Here is a 23,356-nt window from a genome sequence, read left to right on the forward strand (position 1 = left end):
AGCTATGGAACATAAGGGTCATGGCACCTCCCAATTTAGAAATATGGAAAATGGCTGCTCTATTATACTCTATGACATTAAGAAAACAGGGTACAAAGTGCAAAAAAAGGGTGCAATGTGACATTATTCTGCACTTTGCACCGTCTAAATGATTTAACCCAGATCTCTATATTTTGAGCCTTATTTATCAAAATTCAGATTTGTGTAGTTTGAGAGTTATTTTCTACTTTGAATAAACTCACAATCATTTCAAAAAAGGAATCTTACCTTATTTAGTAAGGTAATCTGAATATAAAATCTAGGATGAACAAAATCGCTGAAAAAAATTGAGTTTACAACCTCGAAAAACTCTAATTGAATAAATTAATTTACATTTTGCCTAGGACAACTCCCACTAACTTCTTAATTCAATGATATTTTACATTCAAGTTTTTTTATCTTAATAATTACTTTATTCTAAGTTATCATTTGAGTTTGTAAGTTTTAGTGCAAAATTCGTGGTAAAAACCCAAATTCGAATGTTGCTCAATCAGCCCCTTAGTTTCAGAGCACAAAGACTTGCAGCCAGCCCCATGAATACAGAGCCCTGATTCAGTTTGGTAGAGCTGTATTCATTCCCTTAATAATCGTAATAATTACTTTATTCTAAGATATAATTTGAGTTTGTAAGCTTTAGTGCAAAAAAACCCCTCAATTTGTGGTAAAAACCCAAATTCGAAAATTGATAAATCAGCCCCTTGGTTTCAGAGCACACAGATCTGCAGCCAGCCCCATAAATAGAGATCCCTGTCTCCTTTTGGCAGAGCTGTATTCATTCCCTTAATTTCTAACATGATCACAGATTAAAGAATCAAATTTCCCAAATAATGCATGCTATTTAGCAGTTATTTCCTGGGTCAATAGCTAGAAGTGGATACTGGTAGAATTTTTCTGAATTTTCTGCAGCACACAAAAGCTCAGGTGATATCTGGGCAACTTGTCTAACCATACTGCTCTATGAACTTTGCTAGAGAAAAATTTGCTGTGCAGGTATGGGATCAGTTATCCAGAAAAACATTATACTGGAAAGGCTGTCTTCCATAGACACTATTTTATCTAAATAATCCATATTTTCAAGATGATTTCCTGTTTTCTGTAATAATAAAACAATACCTTGAACTTGATTCAAATTGAGATATAATTAATCCGTTTTGGAGGCAAAACCAACTTATTGGATTTATTTAATGCTTACATGATTTTCTAGTTTTAAGGCATGAAGATCCAAATTACAGAAAGATCCCTTATCTGGAAAACCTCAGGTCCGAAGCATTCTGGATAACAGGTCCCATACCTGTACAACAAAATTGTAAGCCCTGAGGTTTCACGAACCTAATTTACACATCTGTGAAGATTCCACCCTGTTCTGCTGCAGTTTATTACTAATGTATAAGTCAGATCCGTATTGATACCAAACACATTAATATAACAGCAATTAACTCAAGTCTATGTATCATAAATTTTACAATACTGAAATGAGCTGTTCTTATCTTCTACATCCTGTTATGGGAGCAGCTGTCACACCTAGTGTTATGTAATGGAACTTACTGATTAGATATTGTATCCATGTCTGTACATGCAAACCACCGTATGACAATGATTGTACCTATCTGCTGTTATCTGCTACTTGTTACAGTCTCCAAAATAATAATTACTCACACCCGTTACACTGAATAAATAGTTACACTAATGCCATCATACTTCTCTAGTAATCGCAGATTCTTGTCTCACATGTGTGACTGCCACATCAGTCATCCCTTTATTTAACCGTTATAATCTTTAAGTAATGTAATGTTAGATTTATTTAGCTTTTTATTCAGCATTCTGGTTGCTAGGGTTCAAATTACCTCAGTAACCATGCATTGATTTGAATAAGTGACTAGAGTATGAATAGGAGAGGTCCTCTCCTGAAGGAGGAGAAATAAAAGGTAGCAAAAACAAAAAAATGTAGTCTTACATACAGTTAGGTCCATAAATATTTGGACAAACAACTTTTTTTTTCTAATTTCGGTTCTGTACATTACCACAATGAATTTTAAATGAAACAACTCAGATGCAGTTGAACTGCAGACTTTCAGCTTTAATTCAGTGGGTTGAACAAAAAGATTGCATAAAAATTTGAGGAAATTTTTTTTAACACAATCACTTCATTTCAGGGGCTCAAAAGTAATTGGACAAATTAAAAAACTGAAAATAAAATGTCCTTTTTAATGTTTTGCCAGGCATTTACTGCAGCAGCTTTCAGTTGCTATTTGTTTGTGGGCCTTTCTGGCTGAAGTTTAAGTCTTCAACAAGTGAAATCCAGCTCAATTCGGTTCAGATCAGGTGACTGACTTGGCCATTCAAAAATATTCTACTTTTTTGCTTTAATAAACTCCTGGGTTCTTTGGCTGTATATTTTGGGTCATTGTCCATCTGAATTATGAAACGCCTCCCAATCAATTTGACTGCATTTAGCTGGATTTATGCAGACAGTGTCTCTGAACACCTCAGAATTTATTTGGCTGCTTCTGTCCTGGATAAACACTAGTGTCCCAGTGCCACTGGCAGCCAAGCACGCCCAAGCCATCACACTGCCTCCGCCATGTTTTACAGATAATGTGGTATGCTTTGGATCATGAGCTGTTCCACGCCTTCTCCATACTTTATTCCTGCCATCATTCTGGTAGAGGTTGATCTTGGTTTCATCTGAAAATACATCTGCAGTGTTGGGGTCGCCAAGCAGTATAATGGTTACGCACCACACAAAAGAAGTGGCCCAGGTGCACCGCCCTGAGCCCTCAGCACAGGGGGGCGGATAATCCGACAAATCAAAATGGAGCAGGCACTCAAAAAAGGCAAACTTCCACCAGGCAGTAGTTCAAATTGAAAATAATTTATTGTATCCTTCACTTTGAACTACTGCCTGGTGGAAGTTTGCCTTTTTTGAGTGCCTGCTCCATTTTGATTTTTTGGTTTCATCTGTCCAAAGAACTTTTTTCTTGAACTGTGCTGGCTTTTTTATATGTTTTTTTAGCAAAGTCCAATCTTATGAGTGGCTTGCAGCTTGCAGTGCACACTCTGTATTTACTTTCATGCAGTCTTCTCTTTATGGTAGACTTGGATATCGATACGCCTACCTCCTGGAAAGTGTTGTTCACTTGTTTGGCTGTTGTGAAGCAGTTTCTCTTCACCATGAAAATGATTCTGTGATCATCCACCACTGTTGTCTTCCATGGAAGTCCAACATAACAAAGGAATTGCCCACCCCTGCTCATGAAATAGCCTTTGAGTCAATTGTCCAATTACTTTTGAATAGGGATGCACCGAATCCACTATTTGGGATTCGGACGAATCCTTCGTGAAAGATTCGGCCGAATACCGAACCGAATCCGAACCCTAATTTGCATATGTAAATTAGGGATACGAAAGGAAAAAGTGGAAAAAATCCTTCTTTTGTGATGGAAAGTCATGTGATTTTCCTATGCCCCTAATTTACATATGCAAATTAGGATTCGGTTCAGCCAGGCACAAGGATTCGGCCAAATCCGAATCCTGATGAAAAAGGCAGAATCCTGGCTGAATCCCGAACCGAATCCTGGATTCGGTGCAGCCCTACTTTTGAACCCTTGGTCCAATTACTTTTGAGCCTATGAAGTGATTGTTTTAAAAAAAGGCTTTTGTTCCTCCCATTTTTATGCAATTTTTTTGTTCAACCCACTGAATTAAATCTGAAAGTCTGCAGTTCAACTGCATCTGAGTTGTTTCATTTAAAATTCATTGTGGTAATGTAGAGAACCAAAAGTTAAAAAAAAAAGTTGTCTGTCCAAATATTTATGGTCCAAACTGTAGTATAGTTTTTTTAGATGGGTCACTAACCCTCATTTGAGATCTGGAAAGAGTCAGAAGAAGGCAAATAACTGAAAAACTATATATAAAAAGGATGCTTAGAATTAGCCATTCTATAACATACTAAAAGTTAACAACCCTTTAATAGAAGGTACTGCTTTATATGTCTTTTATAAATATTGAGTCTTTAAATAGGGTACAATATAAAAAAAATCTCTGGACTATAGCAAAATGTTCCCAAAAACGTATTATATAAAACGTCACAACAGTTGTGTCTATGGTGGCCTGTGAGACTCAAGCTACATCACTAACAAAGTTTTCTACAAAAATATTACACCCAACACAACAAATAATTTGTGTACCTATTGAGATGTGCCGTGATGATCCAAAGAATGTGTAGAGGAAAACTGGATAAAATGAAGAATATAGTCCATAGACTGGTGGAACAGCAGCCAGCAAAGCATAAGCCAAACCTAGAAAGAGATATAGAACAAATTGTTCAGTGTCTTAGTATTATCCCAACCCACCACAAGGTGGTTTCTAGGGGGATAAACTGGAGGCAGTAACGGATAATATCATGCTAAGTAAACATGTTATGCTTGTGTAGGGGTATGGTAAATTAGCCACCCTTGATAATATTGGCAGGCAAATCCCCAGTGCTATAGATGTCTAAATGGGTCCTAATGGGGGACCTATTTCATTATTCTGCCTAAAGCTATGCCCCATGGTGTCCACACAGTGACCAGTAGATGGCATTGTGCTATAGTATAAAGGTCTGAGTAACCATGTGCTCAGGGTCCATTGCTTTAGCCCTTACTAAGCAGGCAGGAAGGGAATGGGTAGTGGAACCTAGGTACATTAGGCCTAGTAAAGGATGTGTTTGGGGTTGTTGTCTTGTTAAAACACCAATTTCAACGGTATTACCTCTTCAGCATAAGGCAACATGGCCTCTTCAAGTATTTTATTAATGATAAATAGGTCTAATACCATAGTATGAGAAACATCCCCATATCATGATGCATGTGCTACCATGCTTCACTATATTCACACTGTACTGTGACGTGAATTTAGTGTTTGGGTGTCATCTGATAAACTAGAAGCAAAAAGAACAATCTTGCTTTCATCGGTCCACAAAATGTTGCGCCATTTCTCTTTAGGCCAGTCAGTGGGGGTCATTTATAAACACTGGGCAAATTTGCACTTGGGCAGTAACACATGGGAACCAATCAGATTATTGCTTTCACTGGTCAACCTGCAGCTGGCTGAAAAAAAGCTAATCACTGATTGGTTGCTATTGGTTCCTGCCCAGGTGCAAATTTGCCCAATGTTTATAAATGAGCCCCAGTGTGTTCTATGGCACCTCTTCAGTATGTCTTCAACAATGGGACTTTGCAGGGGCTTCTTGCCAATAGCTTGGCTTCACATGGGCATCTTCTAATTGTAACAGTACTCACAGGTAACTTCAGACCTTCTTTAATCATTGGCTAAGTCTTTGCCATTTTGGCTATTCTTTTATCCATTTGAATGGTAGTTTGTCTAGGATTTGGTTGTCATTTTAAATCACTTGAGATCATTTTAGATGAGCAGCCTATCATTTCTGCACTTCTTTATATGTTTTTATCCAATCAACTTTTAAATCTAAGTACACTGTTCTGTTCTTTTAGAAATGCACTATAACCAGCATGCACAACATTTGCTGCCTTCCTTCCTTAAATAAATGCCGTAATTGACACCTGTTTTTTTACAGAATGAATGAACTCACTAATTGAACTCCACACTGCTATTATGTGGAACAAGCCTCAATTAATGATTCAATTATACAGAATCAGCAGCATGCATGTTATGTCTGTTGGTTTTCTACTATAATATACAACTGTATATTGCGTGTGTTAATGATGTGGAAGGCGTCAAAAAGTCAATCTGCACCTGACCCAAACCCTACCGAGACTTCTATTTATAGATTACAAATTATTAATGGGAGTTTTTACTATTAGATTGCTAACAGCCCTGGGACATGGAAGTTGTCAAAGATACACCATCTAAATAGCTGTTGTTTTTACAATTTGATATCTAGTGGCTCTGGACCACGGACAATTGTAAAAAATACACCATCTAAAGCACTGTACAATGTATCCTAATTCTAGGATAATTAAACAATGTAACTACAATTTCCTGTGCCAAAGAACATGTCATTAAAAACGGCCATCAAATGGCCATTGAAAAGTCACATGCAAAGATAATGTTATAATAGATGTAAAAAAACCTTTAATTTCTGGTGTCAGTATCTCTTTAAGGAATACCATTTACATGCTACTGCTTGAACGAATGTCTATGCCTCCACCTTTTGGGAAATTCAGTCTAGTTTATTGCCTTCAAAAGCAGTTGGCCATCTAGCTAAAAGGTTATGCTATGTATATATTACTATGTATATATAAGCTTTGTGCATGTGCTAACAGATGAGTTTGTTGTAGGGCCCAGTAACATTTTGTTATGGCACTCTGCACACAGTTTACTACCAACCTTGTGGAAGTTGCATCACACCAGTGCTCAACCCCGATATCAGGTCTCCAACGATATACTCCTTCACTGGATATCGTGGCAACCATTTTAGAATTGGGAGGAAACTGTAAAGTTGTGATTTTGCCTTTTTGGAAGTGCATCTGCAAAAGGAACAATAATGTTAAAGAAGAAAATGTCTGGATGATAAGAATATAATCTTATCACCCCTTTACTGTCTGAGGGCAAAAGACATTGACATGTAAATGATAAACATGTACACTGCTGCATTATTTAGAATATTCTAGACACCTTTCAGTGTTACATATAATTCACACAATGTGAATTATAATAGTAAAGGTCTCTGTAAATTCTAACAATGCAAACAGCTATGCCATAGAAAACGAATCAAAGGAGCAGCTGCATATTGTTTGGTTATGCCTGTCCCAAATAACCAGCAACTTGCAAATTCAGAAATGGCTGCTCAGTGTCATTACCATTGGAGATTTACCAGATAAAATTGCTGGTCTGTTGGTTCTGCTGGGCCTAATGTCAGATAAAATGTGATTTACCAATACATGTGGATGATAAGACTGCTAAAATCTGATTATTTTCACCTACAGTTCAAGCCACTGGATCACCAGAAAAAGGTGGGAAGATGGTATGTACAAGTGTGCATGCTGCATGTGGGGCTAGGTACTTTGGATCCTAGCAACCAAATTTCTGAATTGCAGACTGGAGAGCTGCTGAATAAAAAGCTAATTAATTAAAAAACACACATAATAAAAAATTAAAGCCAGTTACATATTGTCTCAGAATATCACTCTCTATATCATGCTAAAAGTTAATTTAAAGGTGAACAACCCATTTTAGTACCTTCTTGTTTCCATGGCTCTGCTCTTGTCAAAGCTTAATGCTAGCAGCTTTCCAAGAATAGTAAATCATAGCATAAAGAATTAAAAGAACCTTGTTTGTGACTGTATAAAATTCACCAAACCTCATATGTTAGATACAAACTTTCCCCAATATCTGTTTGTCACAATTATAATTGCTATTTGTTTCTATTTGTTGAATTATAGTTGAACAAGTAACCTTTTCTGCTTCAGGTACCCAAATTGATACTTTATTGTAATTCTCAAGGGTGAGCTGATAACACTGGGTTACATGAATTGCAGAATATAAACAATATTGCTTAATGTAGAGATTTGTTTAATTAAGCTAGAACCAGCTATATAGTAAATAAATATAAAGTGCCACGTGCAATATTCACCATATGGATTTCAAATAAAACGTTTTGAAAAATCTCAATTGTTTGGTTGTTTGTTTGCTTCTAAAATAGTTTTTTAAAACGGTGCCATAAACAATTGATAAGACTTAAAAATGAATCACAATGAATTCTTAATATTAATTTAATCACCTTAATTAATCTAGCTATTTGTTTTTTTTATGGTCCCTAGGAGGCAATTTTTTGAAAAAGCTAATAGCGAAACGTGCGTCAGGGCAACTGACGGACTCTCGGATTTTAGCTAATAATCACCGGATGGTGCGGTGGTATTGAGACTACGAATTTTTTTTAAAATATCTTCTCAGACTCTTAACTAATCTATTTTCTATTCTAAGGACTGTGGGGTTTGCGGTTTTGTAGGTTATGATAGCCTCTTCCAAGTAAATATAGGAATGTAAATTTGAGACCGCAGCCCTACAGTTCCTGTAGTTCTCCAACTTTGTGGTGCTCCTAGGGACCAGAAAAAAACGAATAGCTAGATCTTGGGAGCAACTCCACCCTCTATACAATTTTTCACCTTTTCTTATCTTCATAGAAGGATAAAAATCCAGGGTTTATGTTTAAGATCGCAACAAATTAATCTTTAAATTGCCAGTTTTAATTATTTGCACAAGCCACTTTATGTTGTGCACCCTATATATACAAGTTGCTGAATTAATTCAATTGCATAAGTCACTTTATAATCTATTAGGAATTGTAGCAAATTAATTTTGAAATCAATTGTATAATTAATTGCACAGGTCACTTTATATAGTATGCACAATTTATTTATAATTAACCTGTGGAATTAATCAATTGTATAAGTCACTTTCTTAATTCATGAATTAGCCAGGTGGATTGATTAAAACGTCAAGAGCAAATATATATAATCACTAATAATTGGAGTTCTATATAGTACCGGTACTTAGAATTAATTAAGGTGATTAAAATAATATTAAGAATTAATTGTGATTCATTTCTAAGTCTTATCAATTGTTTATGGCGCCGTTTTAAAAAACTTTTTTAGAAGCAAACAAACAAACAAACCATTGAGATTTTTCAAAATGTTTTATTTGAAATCCATATGGTGAATATTGCACGTGGCACTTTATATTTATTTACTATATAGCTGGTTGTAGCTTAATTAAACTTATCTCTATATTAAGCAATATTGTTTATGTTCTGCAATTCATGTATCCCAGTGTTATCAGTTCACCCTGGAGAATTACAATAAAGTATCAATTTGGGTACCTGAAGCAGAAAAGTTCAACTATAAATCAACAAAGAGAAACAAAGTAGCAATTATAATTGTGACAAACAGATATTAGGGAAAGTGTGTATCAAACATATGAGGTTTGGTGAATTTTATACAGTCACAAACAAGGTTCTTTTCTTTCTTTCTTTTTTTTTAAACTCCAATAATGCTCCTTGATTGGCTGGAGAGTCTGGGTATCTATATATTAAGAGTTAATTTTTGCTTCTCTAATAAAAAAAAAAAAAAAAAGCATAAAGAATTAGTGTTTATGGAGGTTTTAGAGAAGATTATCTCAAACTAAGAATAGGTTGCTGGATACATGCCATTCCTCTTAAGTAATCTATCATGTATCAGAGACTAAAACAATATGCATGAATAATATGCATTATCCTTTTTGATCAGACAAATCGAAGTTGCTGGTGTCTAAAAAAAGAATATAAGAAAAGAAGTAAATGATAATATAAACAACAAAGGTTTTGATTGACTAACAGTGAGCGACGACTAAGAAACAGTTGTTATGAGAACCAGCTGTGAATTGATATAATGCTTCATTCTGGATATTAGGTAACATAAAAGCTAGAATTCTAATGAGGTTATTATTACATTACATTTATATTAGGGGTTTAAACAATTGGCTTTATGAGCCAACAATTTTGCCACAATGAAGCTCCTTAAAACAAAAGTGAGACAAGAATATGCTTCCATTACTGCAGTCTCCACAACAAAACCACAATATATTTGAACGGAGTGCTGTTTCTATTGCAGTATGGAAAACAGATAATGGAAGCATAGAGCTATTTTGTTACAGAGTTTGTTACTGGTGTGGTAATTTAATCTTACTCAGTCTTAGTTTTTAAACATCCAGCTTTAAATAATCAGTCATATTTGTATTTTAATAACATGATAATTGTAATGCTGCATGCCAGTTCTAAATGTAACATGTGCCGTTATACTCACCGACATGATTGTTTAATTTTATGGACAAGAGATTTTGGTTCCTCTTTCCGCAGATGCAACTGGTCCTCTAGATATTCCTGGGTGTATACTGGCCGCTCCACACAGTACATCTGTCCCTGACAAAGACAATCATCTTCCCCTGAAATTAATTCCATAGCATATTTCAAACCTTTCTTGGTCGCTGGTGCCCGTAAATGACACTGAAATAAAATTAAGACATTTAGGAGGTTATTTACTAAAACTCAAAATGTTCTCATTATTTTAGTAAACAAAACCCCCACCCATGATTTTACTTTATTTATCAATAAAATAACTCAAAAATGTAATGAGGGAAAAGACTAGATAAAATTGTGAACAAATTTGAATCATACAAATAAGTTGTCTGCTCCATGGTGTCACTGACCCCCTCCCCCTGTCCCGACTGTGTGGCCCTGAAAGGTCGCAACCCTACATTGAAGTAAAAGCCAAATTTCCTTGAAAGAATCTCTATGAGAAACAAACAGATTTTTTACACTGTTACATGTTGACTTTGACCAGAATAAAGTATCTGAAATATTTGTTATGGTAACAGGTTATGGTTTCCAGACTCATGAAGGAAAAACATTTTTATACAATGGGTTGTTAAAATGTACTTTTCAAGTTAGGCTTGCGGGGCTCACATAATAGGGCTACCATCTCAGCTTGCAGAATCTTCCTTGCTTGAATGTGCCATTGTTCTGTCTTGTTCTTATAATCATCCTTCTCCTATCCCCTAGCCTTCCTGTCAATTTAAACTAGCACAGAGATCAAGACCATGAACTTCCAGCATTGGGGCATTGCCCTTTAAAAGTGCTTGAACTATGACTATGCAGGTTACAGTACAAGCAATTTTATATGTGCTGCAAATGTATTTTCCTATACAGAGTATTAAATGAAAAAAGTTTACCAACAATACCAATACCGCCCACATGTAACAGTCATGTGTGATAGAGCAATCCACTTAGCTGTGTGCAATTCAATAAAATAGGTGCAACTCTGTGCACATTGTCACAAATCAAGTGCAATTGCGCCAAATAGCCTGCACTGATGCTTCTTTTGAAAGAACTATAGGAATATATACCTGTAATGGAAAGTTGCTTAGAATTACTTTTTTCTTTCATTATACCAGAAAAATGGACATCCATATTAATTTCTTCTTGTTTTTACACCTTATTACTGCTTAGAATGCCTATGAGATTGAATCACTTTTTACATACTATAGCACAAGTCACATCCACAATTTGCAGGATGTTTAACTATTAGAAGGTTATTTGTTATGCAGTCCAGAGCCAGATCCTAACTTTGCTGCTTAACTGTTGAAACTGGAGGATCAGAGATTGCTCATCCCTATCCCAAGCTATATGCAAGCTAATTAATGCATTATCATTGCACCTGATATCAAGATATTCATAATCGAATGCTCTTTTACCAGGTTGTATATTATACACTAACTCCTTGTAAGCATTCCTCCTATGCACTGGTGATATGGGCATCTCCAAACTTTAAACGCACACACTGCCAATTCAACATTCTCCATTTCCATGCGTTCAGTTATATGTTGCAATTCACAGTGACCAGCTCAGCAGGTAGACTTAAAGGAACAGTTACACCAAAAAATGAAAGTGTTTTATAGTAATTAAAATATTATGTACTTAGGGTTGAAAGGCTGTCCTGGTCAAAACTGCCTGCAGAGTTTTCCAAATTAGGAAAACTGGGCAGGATTCCCTATGATTATATGATATATGCCACGCCATAGCACCGCCCTTGATGTCACCCCCTCATCTGAGCATGTCACAACCACACCCACATCACAGCCACGCCCCCTGCCCAGACTAAACGGTGGCAACACTGAATATACTGTTGTCCTGCACTGGTAAAAGTTCTGTGTTTGCTTCAGAAACTATACTTTAGTTTATATAAACAAGCTGCTGGGTAGCTATGGGGGCAGCCATTCAAAGCTAAAAAAAGGAGAAAAGGCAAAGGATACACAGCAGATAACAGATGAGCTCTGTAGTATACAATGGGATTCTGCAGTGCTTATCTATTATCTACTATGTGTCCTGTGCTTGAATGGCTGCCCCCATGGCTACACATCAGCATGTTTATATAAATTGTAGTAGTCTTTCTGAAGCAAACACCCCAGTGTTACTAGTGCAGAGCAACACTACATAATTTATTAATTACTTAAAAACACTTTCATCTTTTGCTATTTTTGTTCCTTTAACTAGACTGGTGAAAATACCAAAGCCTGGATGAATGACAAAGCCTATCTTAGACTCTCACAGTTCAGCTCACCCTTGCTTGCCCTATTAGCTAGAATGTAGAAAAACTATTGTAAAAGCACAAGTTTCTGATCAGGCATTACCGTTAGGTGAAGCAAATACAAAAAACTGCATGATCAAAGAATCTGAATTGAAAATATGAAGCATCTAAGTGTACAAGCTATGTGGTGCAATAATCTGGATCACTGCCAAACCAGACAAGACAAGGGTAAATGTCAGCACATCCAACATAAGCAGCAGAATTTAAACTAAGATAAACACTTTGTAGGGTTATTCAACTCCCTAATACTAATATTATGATTAATTATTCTCTCGAAGTTCAACTGTGCCAAAGGTACAATAAGATCTAGTTTTTGTGACTCCTTTCCAAAGTGCAGGGAGTTAAAGGCCAAAACTTTAAGCCCAATGATAAATGACTCCAAATCCTGTTTTTACTTATTTCTCTCTATAAAGAAACAGTACAAAAAAAAATACATGAAGAGAATGAAGTATATAAAGGGTAGAAACTATTGGAAGTAGGTGTCTTCGCTAAAACAGTAAAAATACCATTCCCTGTTTCCTGAAACACAATTAATAGCCCTCCATAGGTACACAGACATGATCATCTGTAATATTGGCTTAACAACCTTTATAAGGGACCATTGTAAAAATGAAAATCTAATATACACGTTATCATTCTGAAATTATAAACCTTTCTAAATATAATCAATTAAAATTTGAGTAACATTTCTGAAATAATCAAGTTTATCTTCACTATTTCCCTCTTAGTATCTGTCTCTCTTTTGGTGGAGGGCTTCCTAGTTAGGTTTGCCACCTGTCTGGTTTTGACCCAGAGAGTCTGTTTTTTTGAGGGGCTGCCCAGGTCAAAACTGCCCAGGTCCGGACTGAGAATTAAAATAGGGCCTGGCATTTCAGGTACACAGAGGCCCAATCAGCCCACATAGAGGCCCAAACAGCCCCCACCAGCCCACTATATACTGACTTTCTATGGGACCTTATAGCAGCCCCTCTGGCATTTGCCAGAACCCACAGATTGCCAGTTCGGGCCTGTTAACTGCCTACCAGTTTTCCCAAATTAGGAAAACCAGGCAGGATTCCCTATGTTTGGCATGTTGATCAGCCAAATGCAGATCGCCACATCACAACCCACCCCCAGTGCATCACGGCTCTGCCCAATTACATCACATCCCCCCTCCCTGCCCAAAGTCAGATTGGGCAAAATTTGCAACCCTATTCCTAGCAGGTGTTTTAGAGCAGCTTGGAATGGTGACAGTATCATTAAATGACACACACTGAATGAGGTTTTTATGAGTATGGAGATTTTTCCAGCTGTAAACATTAAGCCACAGCAGTATGTGAGCAACACAGTTGTGTGTAACACAATTTCATTAAAGGTACTTGCATCAAAATGCACTTAGGTATAGTTGTGCTCAGCATCACTCAGTCTTTCCTGCCATCTGTTTGTAATTGAACGCTGCTGTGCCTAATGATCCAGGGGAATCCTGGAGCTACTTCCAACTCTGGACCAGGCAGTAGTTTCAGGCTTCCCAAAGTGCCCTGTGTACTTGCTGCAGTTCTGGCGAAAAAATTATGTAATATTGATTTGTGAAAAAGTGAGCATGACTCTCATTTTGGAGAGTTGGATGCAACTGTGCTGCGGCGTCAGCATTTTCAGGCAATTCACCAAAATGAATGCAACTGCGCAAGCACTTTGCCACAAATCAAGCAAGACATCACACCTTTTGAGACCACAATGTTGTCATAACTCTTGGGCTAATACGATACAATGTGTGAAAAAAAAAAAAGATGCTCTCAATATTGCACTTACATACATACACGTGTCCTTATAGCTCAGCTATAAACATATCTAGAATGACAATGGCAATAGTACAGGTGTGGGACCTGTTATCCAGAATGCTCTGGACCTTGAGTTTTCCAGATAACAGATCATTCCGTAATTTGGATCTTCATAACTTAATATGTAAATATTAAATGAACCCAGTAATCTGGTTTTGCTTCCAAAAAGGATTAATTATATCCTAGTTTGGATCAAGTACAAGGTACTGTTATATTATTACAGAGAAAAAGGAAACTACTTTTAAAAATTTGGACTATTTGGATAAAATGGAGTCTATGGGAGGCGGCTTTTCCAGAGCTTTCTGGATAACGGATAACAGATCCCATACATGTATCGTTATCATATCAATAAATGGCATATGGTGACTAAAGGTGAGGTTTTATATCTCTATCTAAGCAGCAGGGAACCGGGAGAAAATACATCAAGGCATAACTTTTGATATCCCACAGAACATAAAAAGCATTTGCTGTTGGGCTGTTAGTATCATTATTAAAGGAGAACTAAAGTTTAAATAAAGACGTTGGCTAGAAATGTTGAACATTATATTTTGGGCTTCTGTATCAGCCCAAGGTAACCACAGTCCTTTAGCAGTAAAATTATGTGTCTCAAAAGATGCCCCAGTAGCTCCTCATCTTCTTTTCTGCTTATTCACTGAATATGCTCTGTGCTGCTGTCACATACTGAGCTTAGGGACCAACTCACAATATACAGTACACATAGAATATAAATGTCACAGTATAAGGCTGATTAGTAATTAATACAGATAATTACTACATGGCAGCACAGAAACCAGTGCAACTAGCATCAGAATTAAATAATCAGTTCTGTAGCATCAGCTTATATTGTAGGCCAACCTCATTTTCTGTTTGATTATTTGTGACAACCCCTAAGCTTAGCTTCTCAACAGCTGCTCAGAGCCCACTGAACATGTGTCCAAGATGGTGACCCCTGTGACAAGTTTGAAGTCCTGGATCATTGCTGCTATTAAGAAGCTGAAACTTTAGGCTGGTGCAATAAGTTCAGTATATAAAATATGGCATTTTTAGCCACATTCATTATTAGGATTTTGTTTTCCTTTAAAATTGCCATATAGCTACTTGACAAAGACTCCTTGTCACAATAAAACAAAATAAGAGTTTTTATAAATATAATGCACTCTTGTACAGGCCAATCTAAGTGGTTTATTTATTCAAGCCCAAGTTCCTGAGAAAAACATTTTGTTCTGATGACTGTACCTCTTCACACAATTATGCTAATGTCAAATGTAAGAAGAAGTAGTTTATACAATTATGGTATGAAATGAAGAATTCTCAAATGTAAGCCTGTAATTTAATGCTTAGAGCAGATCTATTTTCCTGGCCAGTGGGAGCTTACAGTCTATTTTTAGTACCACGTTCACATATACTAGGGTCATCAGGAGCAAAATATTCTGCACCTTAATTGTATCCAGAAAAAGAGCCATCAGAAAAGTTATAGTGCATCACACCATCCATAAACCGTGAACAACTGATTTAACATTATGGCAAAACAAGGACAAATCATATTTTTGGAAGATCATTTTTGTGACTGTAGCATTGCAGTCAATGAATGCTGCAGATGCAATTATATGTACTGCAATATCATTATTCCCACAGGTTCCCTGCATGTGTGCCTCTGAGCTAGTTCTTATTCAACCTGAGGACACAGAGGTCATGCTTATTCTATGAAAAGGCTGTAGACAAAATCACTTCTTGATACTCACTAAAGCACACACAGAAACACAAGTGAACTAGTCAGACCATGAACATACCAAAGGCTAACCGCCTAGAATGGTTTCCCTCTGTGCTGACTAATGCTGACAAAACAATTTTAGCTTCTGTGAATTGGTTAGAACATTCCAATATCTACAACTTAACTACCAGCAAATTTGTAAGGGGTGGCAGTTAAGTGCTCAATAACATTGATGGAATTGTTTGTTTTTTTTTGTGTGTGTGTGTTATGTTAAAATATACATTTAGTTGTTCCCATCAACTACACCAGTGCTGTCCAACTTTTGTGTTATCGAGGGCCGAATTTTTTCTGGCCTACATGGTGGAGGGCTGATAATGGAAGCCAGTGTTGGCCACTCCCTGTTTTTAAACCACTCCCACTTTAAACCACAAGACCATATCCACATTAATTGTGGTAGCACACCAAAAAAACAAATGGTTGGTGCTCACTGCAGGGATATCACTTATCACTTATAAGTGAAAAAAGTTGTCATATTAAGACATACCCTTAGATCCATATGCCTCCTCATCCCCTGTGGATAACACAGTATCCCAGCACATGATTAAACACCTTAGGGGAGGCAGAGTATGTCACACACAGGCAGAGCAGGGCACACGCAGGCATGGTAGGGCACACTCAGGCATGGTAGGGCACCCGCAGGCATGGTAGGGCACACACAGGCAGAGCAGGGCACACACAGGCAGAGCAGGGCACACACAGGCACAGAACGGCATACACAGGCAGAGAAGAGCACACACAGGCAGAGCAGGGCACACACATGCAGAGCAAGACACACACAGGCAAAGAAGGGCACACGCAGGCAGCGTAGTGATACCATTTAAACCTTACACATGGCAAGCAGACACAGTTGGACAGCCCTGAACTACAATGGCCAAGGGCTTTGTATTTAAACACATCACAGCCATCAGCCTTGAGAGAGAGGAGATACATTTACTAAAGGGCGACGTGACTAACACTGGCGAAAATTTGCCAGCATGACGTCATTGCAGTAATTCGCAGATTTACTAACGGGTGCAGGCGCCGTGGACACAACTTTGCATGTTAGTGGATTAGCGATGTCTCCGAGAATTTTCTCCTGGTGAAGTGTTATGATGCCTGCGAAGCCGTCTCTGGCGAATTTTCCCCCATTAGTAAATTTGCCCCAAAGGCTTTAGTTGTGCCTTTTAAACAGCTTTGTGAAAAAGGCATAAGCAGTTACTTTAAATGTCAATTAAAAGTGGCCTGTAACAAGAAAGGTTAATTAACTAATCAGAATATGAAACAAAAATGCCTGTTTACTGCCTAATTCTCCTATACATCCAGGTATGGATCTATGGGACTACCAGAAATTCTTGTGTATACAGCAGATTATTCCTAAATGTAAAATGTTTTCATACAGTGTGCATGTACAGTATATACATATATGGTATAACTTTTACTACTACTGATTGACTAGTAAAATGCAAGGGTGGTGTTAACTTTATAATATATGGGATTAAGCAGAGTTTTTTTCTTCTTTTTCTAGTACCCTAAAATATTAGTTGCCTCTTGGATGTTACAGAAAGGAAAAAGTTGTGCTGTGCCAAAATAGAAAAGTTTGTACCTATTTGGGTTAAGCACTTGCAGGTACAGCAAGCAAACAAATGACATTTTAGGACAGCTGCCATGGATTACTTCACATTGACATTAAAAGAGAAGAGACATCAAATGTCCTACATGGGCAAATAGTGCTGACATTTCAGCAGGGCACGCAAATAATTACCTGCAATGTCAATCCACTGCATTTCCATTTAAGTCAAACCAAGAAAATCTTTAATATCAAACTTCACCAAGTAAAAGATGTTGAGGTGCTACAGAATGGGAACTGTTCTGATCTTATTAGACTTTTTTTTCCTCTAGTAATTGTTCAAAAAACTCGAATATTTAGAGGTTTTCGAAGCATTTGTATTTGTTAGTGCATTATTCAGTGCTTCTTTTGTTTCCACTTTTTATAATCAGATCTATTAATAAATTCAATGTCATTTGTGGTTTCAGAGTTTGAGTTGTGGTTCCCAAAACCTAAAATTCGCCCCTCAATAAAAAAGCCTCCACGTGTACCCTAGGCCCATGTACAAAGAGGACATCATGGGTTCTGGGAATCATGTCTGCCCCTGAGGGAGCTATACAGGCAGACAAAATTAGAAGTGATTGGGAAAACAACAGTAACAAGTAACATAGTAGAAACAGGCAAAAGAGAGGGAAATCTGTGTTAAGAAGTAGAGACACAAGGAAATAAAAGAAGAAAGAAACAGACAAAATAGAATACAATTACATAATGGAAGTGAGAAGTGGAATAAGGAGAGTAGAAGAACAGGAAGAGAGCCCTGTGTCCAAAGTTTCCTACAGGGTCCCACTACACCAGTGATCCCCAACCAGTAGCTCGTGAGCAACATGTTGCTCTCCAACCCCTTGGATGTTGCTCCCAGTGGCCTCAAAGCAGGTGCTTATTTTTGAATTCCAGGCTTGGAGGCAAGTTTTGGATATATAAAACCAGTTGTACTGCTAAACAGATCCTCAATGTAGGTTGACAATCCACATAGGGGCTACCAAATGGCCAATCACAGCACTTATTTCGCACCCCAATAAAATTTTTCATGCTAGTGTTGCTCCCCATCTCCTTTTACTTCGGAATGTTGCTCACGGGTTCAAAAGGTTGGGGATCCCTGCACTACACTAATGCTCTAGTACCAATGTTCAGTTCTGCTAGGTGTGATAATCTTTAAGCACAAAGAAATACAAAGTACAAAGAAAGCATAGAAATCAAATTGAATAAATCAACAAATACATCAAGTAAAACTAATGACTTCTGTAGAAAGGTTATTGTGTAACTAAAATACACATGGCAATTAAGGAAGTATTAAGGGAGTCAGAGGAAGCAGTGTTACTAAAGTGAGATCTTGAGCGGATTACACAACTGTGTAACTACGTCTTGCAGTAGCATGGGATTTTCATATGTTGCCACATAAATATACATCTGATTAAGAAGGAATAATCAGTAGGATTAAAGTGATTAATATCTTAATCTCCTCTCAGGCTATTGCAATCATGAGATCTATAGTGAGTCTCACACTAGTGCTGAGGTCCATGATTCAATCTTGAAGGGGGCACTATCTGCAAGAGGTTTGTATGTTCATTCTTGTTTCTCCTGTTTCCTCTCACTCACAAGAATATAACAAAATTGACCATAATATGTGAGTTTGTTGTATGAATGCGATGGAGACCTTAACTATTATGTCCAACAAGGGCCGGGACATTTTTAAGCATAAATGATATCTGTAAAGTTATTCATGAAAAAGGAATAATAATGTATGCATTAGTCGCAGCCTGCCTCACTGAGTTCTAAAATAATGAGGCCTGTAGTGATAGTCAGGTGCTGCTATTAACTTACATAGCAGCAAACAGCACTTAAAAGTTTTTGTGTGACTATTTGACATTTTGTGAGTCTGTCAATAAATAGTTGGAGTATTGATAGATTGGATGCACGTGAAACTCAATATTTGAACTGAAACAAAAAGTTCACGGTCATGTCACCAGTATTTAACAGTAATATTAGCCATGGTTTGTGATTAATAGGTGTCAATGTAAAAACACAGAACACACTCATGCTTAATAAAGTTGTACAAATACATTTGAAATATAAAGTACAGTGGTTGGAGCACACAGACAATGGCAGAAAATACACTCCTGTAGAAACGGCTCCATTTAAAGCACATAGATCAGAGTCAGGTGGACCTTGGCAGAAAAATGCTTGAGCTCTCACTGATCTGTGTGTCTAAAGTGCTTTATCCTGTGACTCTGTAAATGTCTCTCTGCTTTTTTCTGCAAGCTCCAGTTAAGATCAAGACAGCAGGCATGCACACTGCTCCTCATTCTTAACCGTGCGCATGCCCGGATCAAGTTTTCTCTCTGCTTTCCATTTAGTTAAATCATTCTGGAGTATGTTATAACTGGAGCTGGAAAGGCGCATGCGCAGAGAAGGGAGCAGAAGTTTCAAATATGTCGGTCGCAACCGAGTGCAGGGGGGAGAAAACAGATTCCTACTTTTCCTATGAGGAACACTTTTGAAGAAAATAAATGTGGCGGTTCAGGATGGAGCACTTATTTTCAGTGATCGCATACCTCTGTGTAAAAATCTGATGTAAATGGAAGAAGCTGCTTAGGAGTACTATGTCAAAATACTATGTTTATCCGTCATGTTTTTCTTCCATGTATTTTACAGAGTGACTTTTACCAGAATTTTTACTCGCTGCTTGAGTTTTTTCCCATTGGCTTTAAGGAATTAAATAAGTTTAGAATTGGTGTAAGGGCAAGGGCACACATGCTGTTTTAACGTTGCATTTTTAATACGTATGCAACATCACACTACACATTTTCGTGTTTTTTCAGCCACACATTTTCATCTTCCCACAATTATGCACAAAACAAAAACTGTGGTACAGTGTTAGCCAGTAGCAAAAATAACAAATAAAAAAACAAACAAATACAAAAAGTATTGTAGAAGTGATGCCTATATTGGCTAACAATAAAAATACATTGCAAGCTTTCAGAGCACCAAGGCCCCTTCGTCAGGCAAAATACAAATGAAAGCTAGAAAGGCACAGCATATATTCTGTTAGATCAGTGAAAGGTATTCATGGGCAATAAATTAAGACGTTACAGATAGATAGAGATCAATTGTAGAGATAATACAATGAATAAGGGTGGGTTATAAATAGTCCAGGAGTCTAAATTCAGTCAGGTCACATAGTGTGATATGAAACCTGACCCTAAACGAAGGCCCTGTCTTAATGTGTTAAATAACTCCATACATTTGAATTCATAAATCTTCCTTTCCCGTTCAGTTTTAAAGGGGAAGGAAACCTCGTCGCGCTAACCCCCCTCCCCCCTCCCGTGTATTGCCCCCCCTCCCTCCTCCCCCTTGGCCTACCCCTCCCGCTGGGCAAATGCCCCTAACTTGTTACTTACCCTTCTGCGCAGGTCCAGTCCAGGGAGTTCACAGGCGACATCTTCTTCCACGCGATCTTCTTCCTCCTTTGACCGGCGTTTTCACGCATGCGCAGTAGGATCGTTTCGCCGGTACGGATCTACTGCGCATGCGCCAAAAGTCACGCGCATGCGCAGTAGATTCTACCGGCGAAACGATCCTACTGCGCATGCGCCGGTCAAAGGAGGAAGAAGATCGCGTGGAAGAAGATGTCGCCTGTGAACTCCCTGGACTGGACCTGCGCAGAAGGGTAAGTAACAAGTTAGGGGCATTTGCCCAGCGGGAGGGGTAGGCCAGGGGGGAGGAGGGAGGGGGGTTAGCGCCGACGAGGTTTCCATCCCCTTTAAAGTTCCCTTTTAGAATTAAGACCTGCATGTCCTAAGACTGTGATTTTGACTGCAGAAATGTTGTCCCACTGGTGTATCACATGATTTGGTGTTGATTTTATGTCTGTGATGGTTCATCCTTGTGCGCAATTTTTGTCCTGTTTCACCAATGTATATGCCTCCTGTATAGCACCTAGTACATGTAATCATGTATACCACATTGGATGAAGCAAACGAATATTGGTCCAGAATGGTGTCGACTTTTTGTGTATTCGGAATTGCAACTTGATTTTTGCACAGGATGTATTTGCAGGTTTCACATCTGTTGCAGGGAAATGTACCTGTATTTATTTTAGTCGGGTCTCTGGTTGGAGCATGGGTTGCAGGTCTCTGGCTATTTTATCTAATAATGTTCAGTTGTGGGTTGTAGGTAACTACAATGGGTACTCTGTTGTTTTCTGTCTTTTCTTTGTAATCCAAGAGTGTGTCTCTGGGTATTTGAGTTTCTCTGTGGATTTGATCATCAATAACCTGCGGATGGTATCCCTGATTAACAAAAGTTTTCCGTAAGGAATGGATATCTCTACATTTGATCTCTATCTATCTGTAACGTCCTAATTTATTGCCCATGAATGCCTTTCACTGATCTAACAGTATATATGCTGTTCCTTTCTAGCTTTCATTTGTATTTTGCCTGACGAAGGGGCCTTGGTGCTCTGAAAGCTTGCAATGTATTTTTATTGTTAGCCAATATAGGTATCACGTCTACAATACTTTTTGTATTTGTTTGTTTTTTTATTTATCTTCCACAATGCAATTTTCAGAAGTTCATGTTTCCCAGAATTGCAGGGTGGGTGCCTATCTTCTGCTAAAAATTACTAACAGTGTTTTTTTTTTCTCCTTTAAGAATATTCTCCTACTTGACAGCAATTCCTGTCAATGTAATGCATTCCCCATTTAAATTAATAGGAAGTGCTTTAGGCAGGGAATGAAGTTCTGACTTTCACAACAGGTAGGTAGCACTTACTGGTCACCTCTTTAAAAGCAAACATCTAATGGGCTGCTATGGGTTACTGCTTCTGGGCAAACTTAGCGTCTGTTATTTCATTTGGGGGTTACAGTTTAATTGAAATCATTCTTTGTACAGAAATTGTTGCACTTCCTATTTAATACATGGCTGGAAGAAAAATAAACCCCATGTAAGAATAAGCTGATGCAATTACTAAATCCATTTGGCCACTATATGTACTTGGAGTTGCTAGGAAATGCATGCAGTTCTTATTTGTGAAATTTTGTCATATCCTAGTAGTCTAATTAAATCCAAACTAGGCTAATAATTAATCAAAAGGGGAAATGAAAAGTAATGCCATCCGTTAGACATATGTTTCATAAAATATTTTCATACATCACTGATAATAAGCAAACATAACATGACACAATATTGAATATAACTAATAAGAAAAGCAAATAGCTCTTCCTGGTCATCAGCTAACTATGCACTATGGAACACTTACTCTTGGACAGTCAGCACTGCAGTCTACAGATGGAGAAACGTGGTGCCTGTCATGTTAGAGAAGTAAACTGTAGCATTACATGGGTTTAAGAACTAGTCATTCACTCCTGTCTGTCATGATTTTAAGAGAAACAGGTAACCATGACACTTTACAATGCTTCTAAAGGTGGTCAATGAAAGCTGCCGACAGACAAACTCAGCAGCTTATTGGCGAGTGTATGGGACCATTGACTGGCTATGTCAAAATATCTGGCCAAAAATTGGCAAGATGACGATCAAGCAGGCCTAAAATTACCATCTGATCGAGGGCCTAATTGGTTCGTTGATGCTGTCCTCGGTTCCCACCGCCTGCAATTCTGGCCTTCTGATCCAGTTGTTGGGCCCTAGGGCCCACGATCGAATCAGTATGATAATGTCCACTGAAGGTGGACATATCAGTGCAAGACCGCTCGTTTGCCAACCTTGATCTACCCGTGTATGGCCATGTATTGAAACTGATAAGCAACAGAATCTAAGGAGACAGAAGAGTGTGTGACACATACAGTCCCAAGTTACAAAAGACTAGAACAGGGTCTTGATTTTGTTGTCAATTTGAAAGCCAAAAGCATTTGGTCTCTTTCAATCACAATTTATGTAATTTGGTCTCACACTGATGGCAAACTAGATATAGTTTGTAATGCTGCAACTGTCTGTTGTTGATTTAGAACTGCATGACTCTACAAAGTTTGGAGGACAGTAGGTTAGTCTCACT

At 37.8% G+C, this 23,356-nt stretch overlaps 1 protein-coding gene across 2 annotated transcripts in view; it reads right to left on the reverse strand.

The window, feature by feature from the left end:
- The window catches only part of slc26a5.S (solute carrier family 26 member 5 S homeolog), a 51,971-nt gene that overhangs the window by 21,593 nt on the left and 7,022 nt on the right, over nt 1-23,356 (reverse strand). For both annotated transcript variants that reach the window (XM_041588492.1, XM_018255772.2), the window contains 3 exons: nt 9,837-10,036; nt 6,385-6,524; nt 4,227-4,337 (listed from right to left, as the gene is read on the reverse strand). In XM_041588492.1, coding sequence (XP_041444426.1) covers nt 4,227-4,337; nt 6,385-6,524; nt 9,837-9,991 — 406 coding nt within the window. In that variant the 5' untranslated portion in view covers nt 9,992-10,036. The remainder of the gene's footprint in view (nt 1-4,226; nt 4,338-6,384; nt 6,525-9,836; nt 10,037-23,356) is intronic.

The sequence above is a fragment of the Xenopus laevis genome, chromosome 3S, assembly GCF_017654675.1.
Source record: "Xenopus laevis strain J_2021 chromosome 3S, Xenopus_laevis_v10.1, whole genome shotgun sequence".
NCBI lineage: Eukaryota > Metazoa > Chordata > Amphibia > Anura > Pipidae > Xenopus > Xenopus laevis.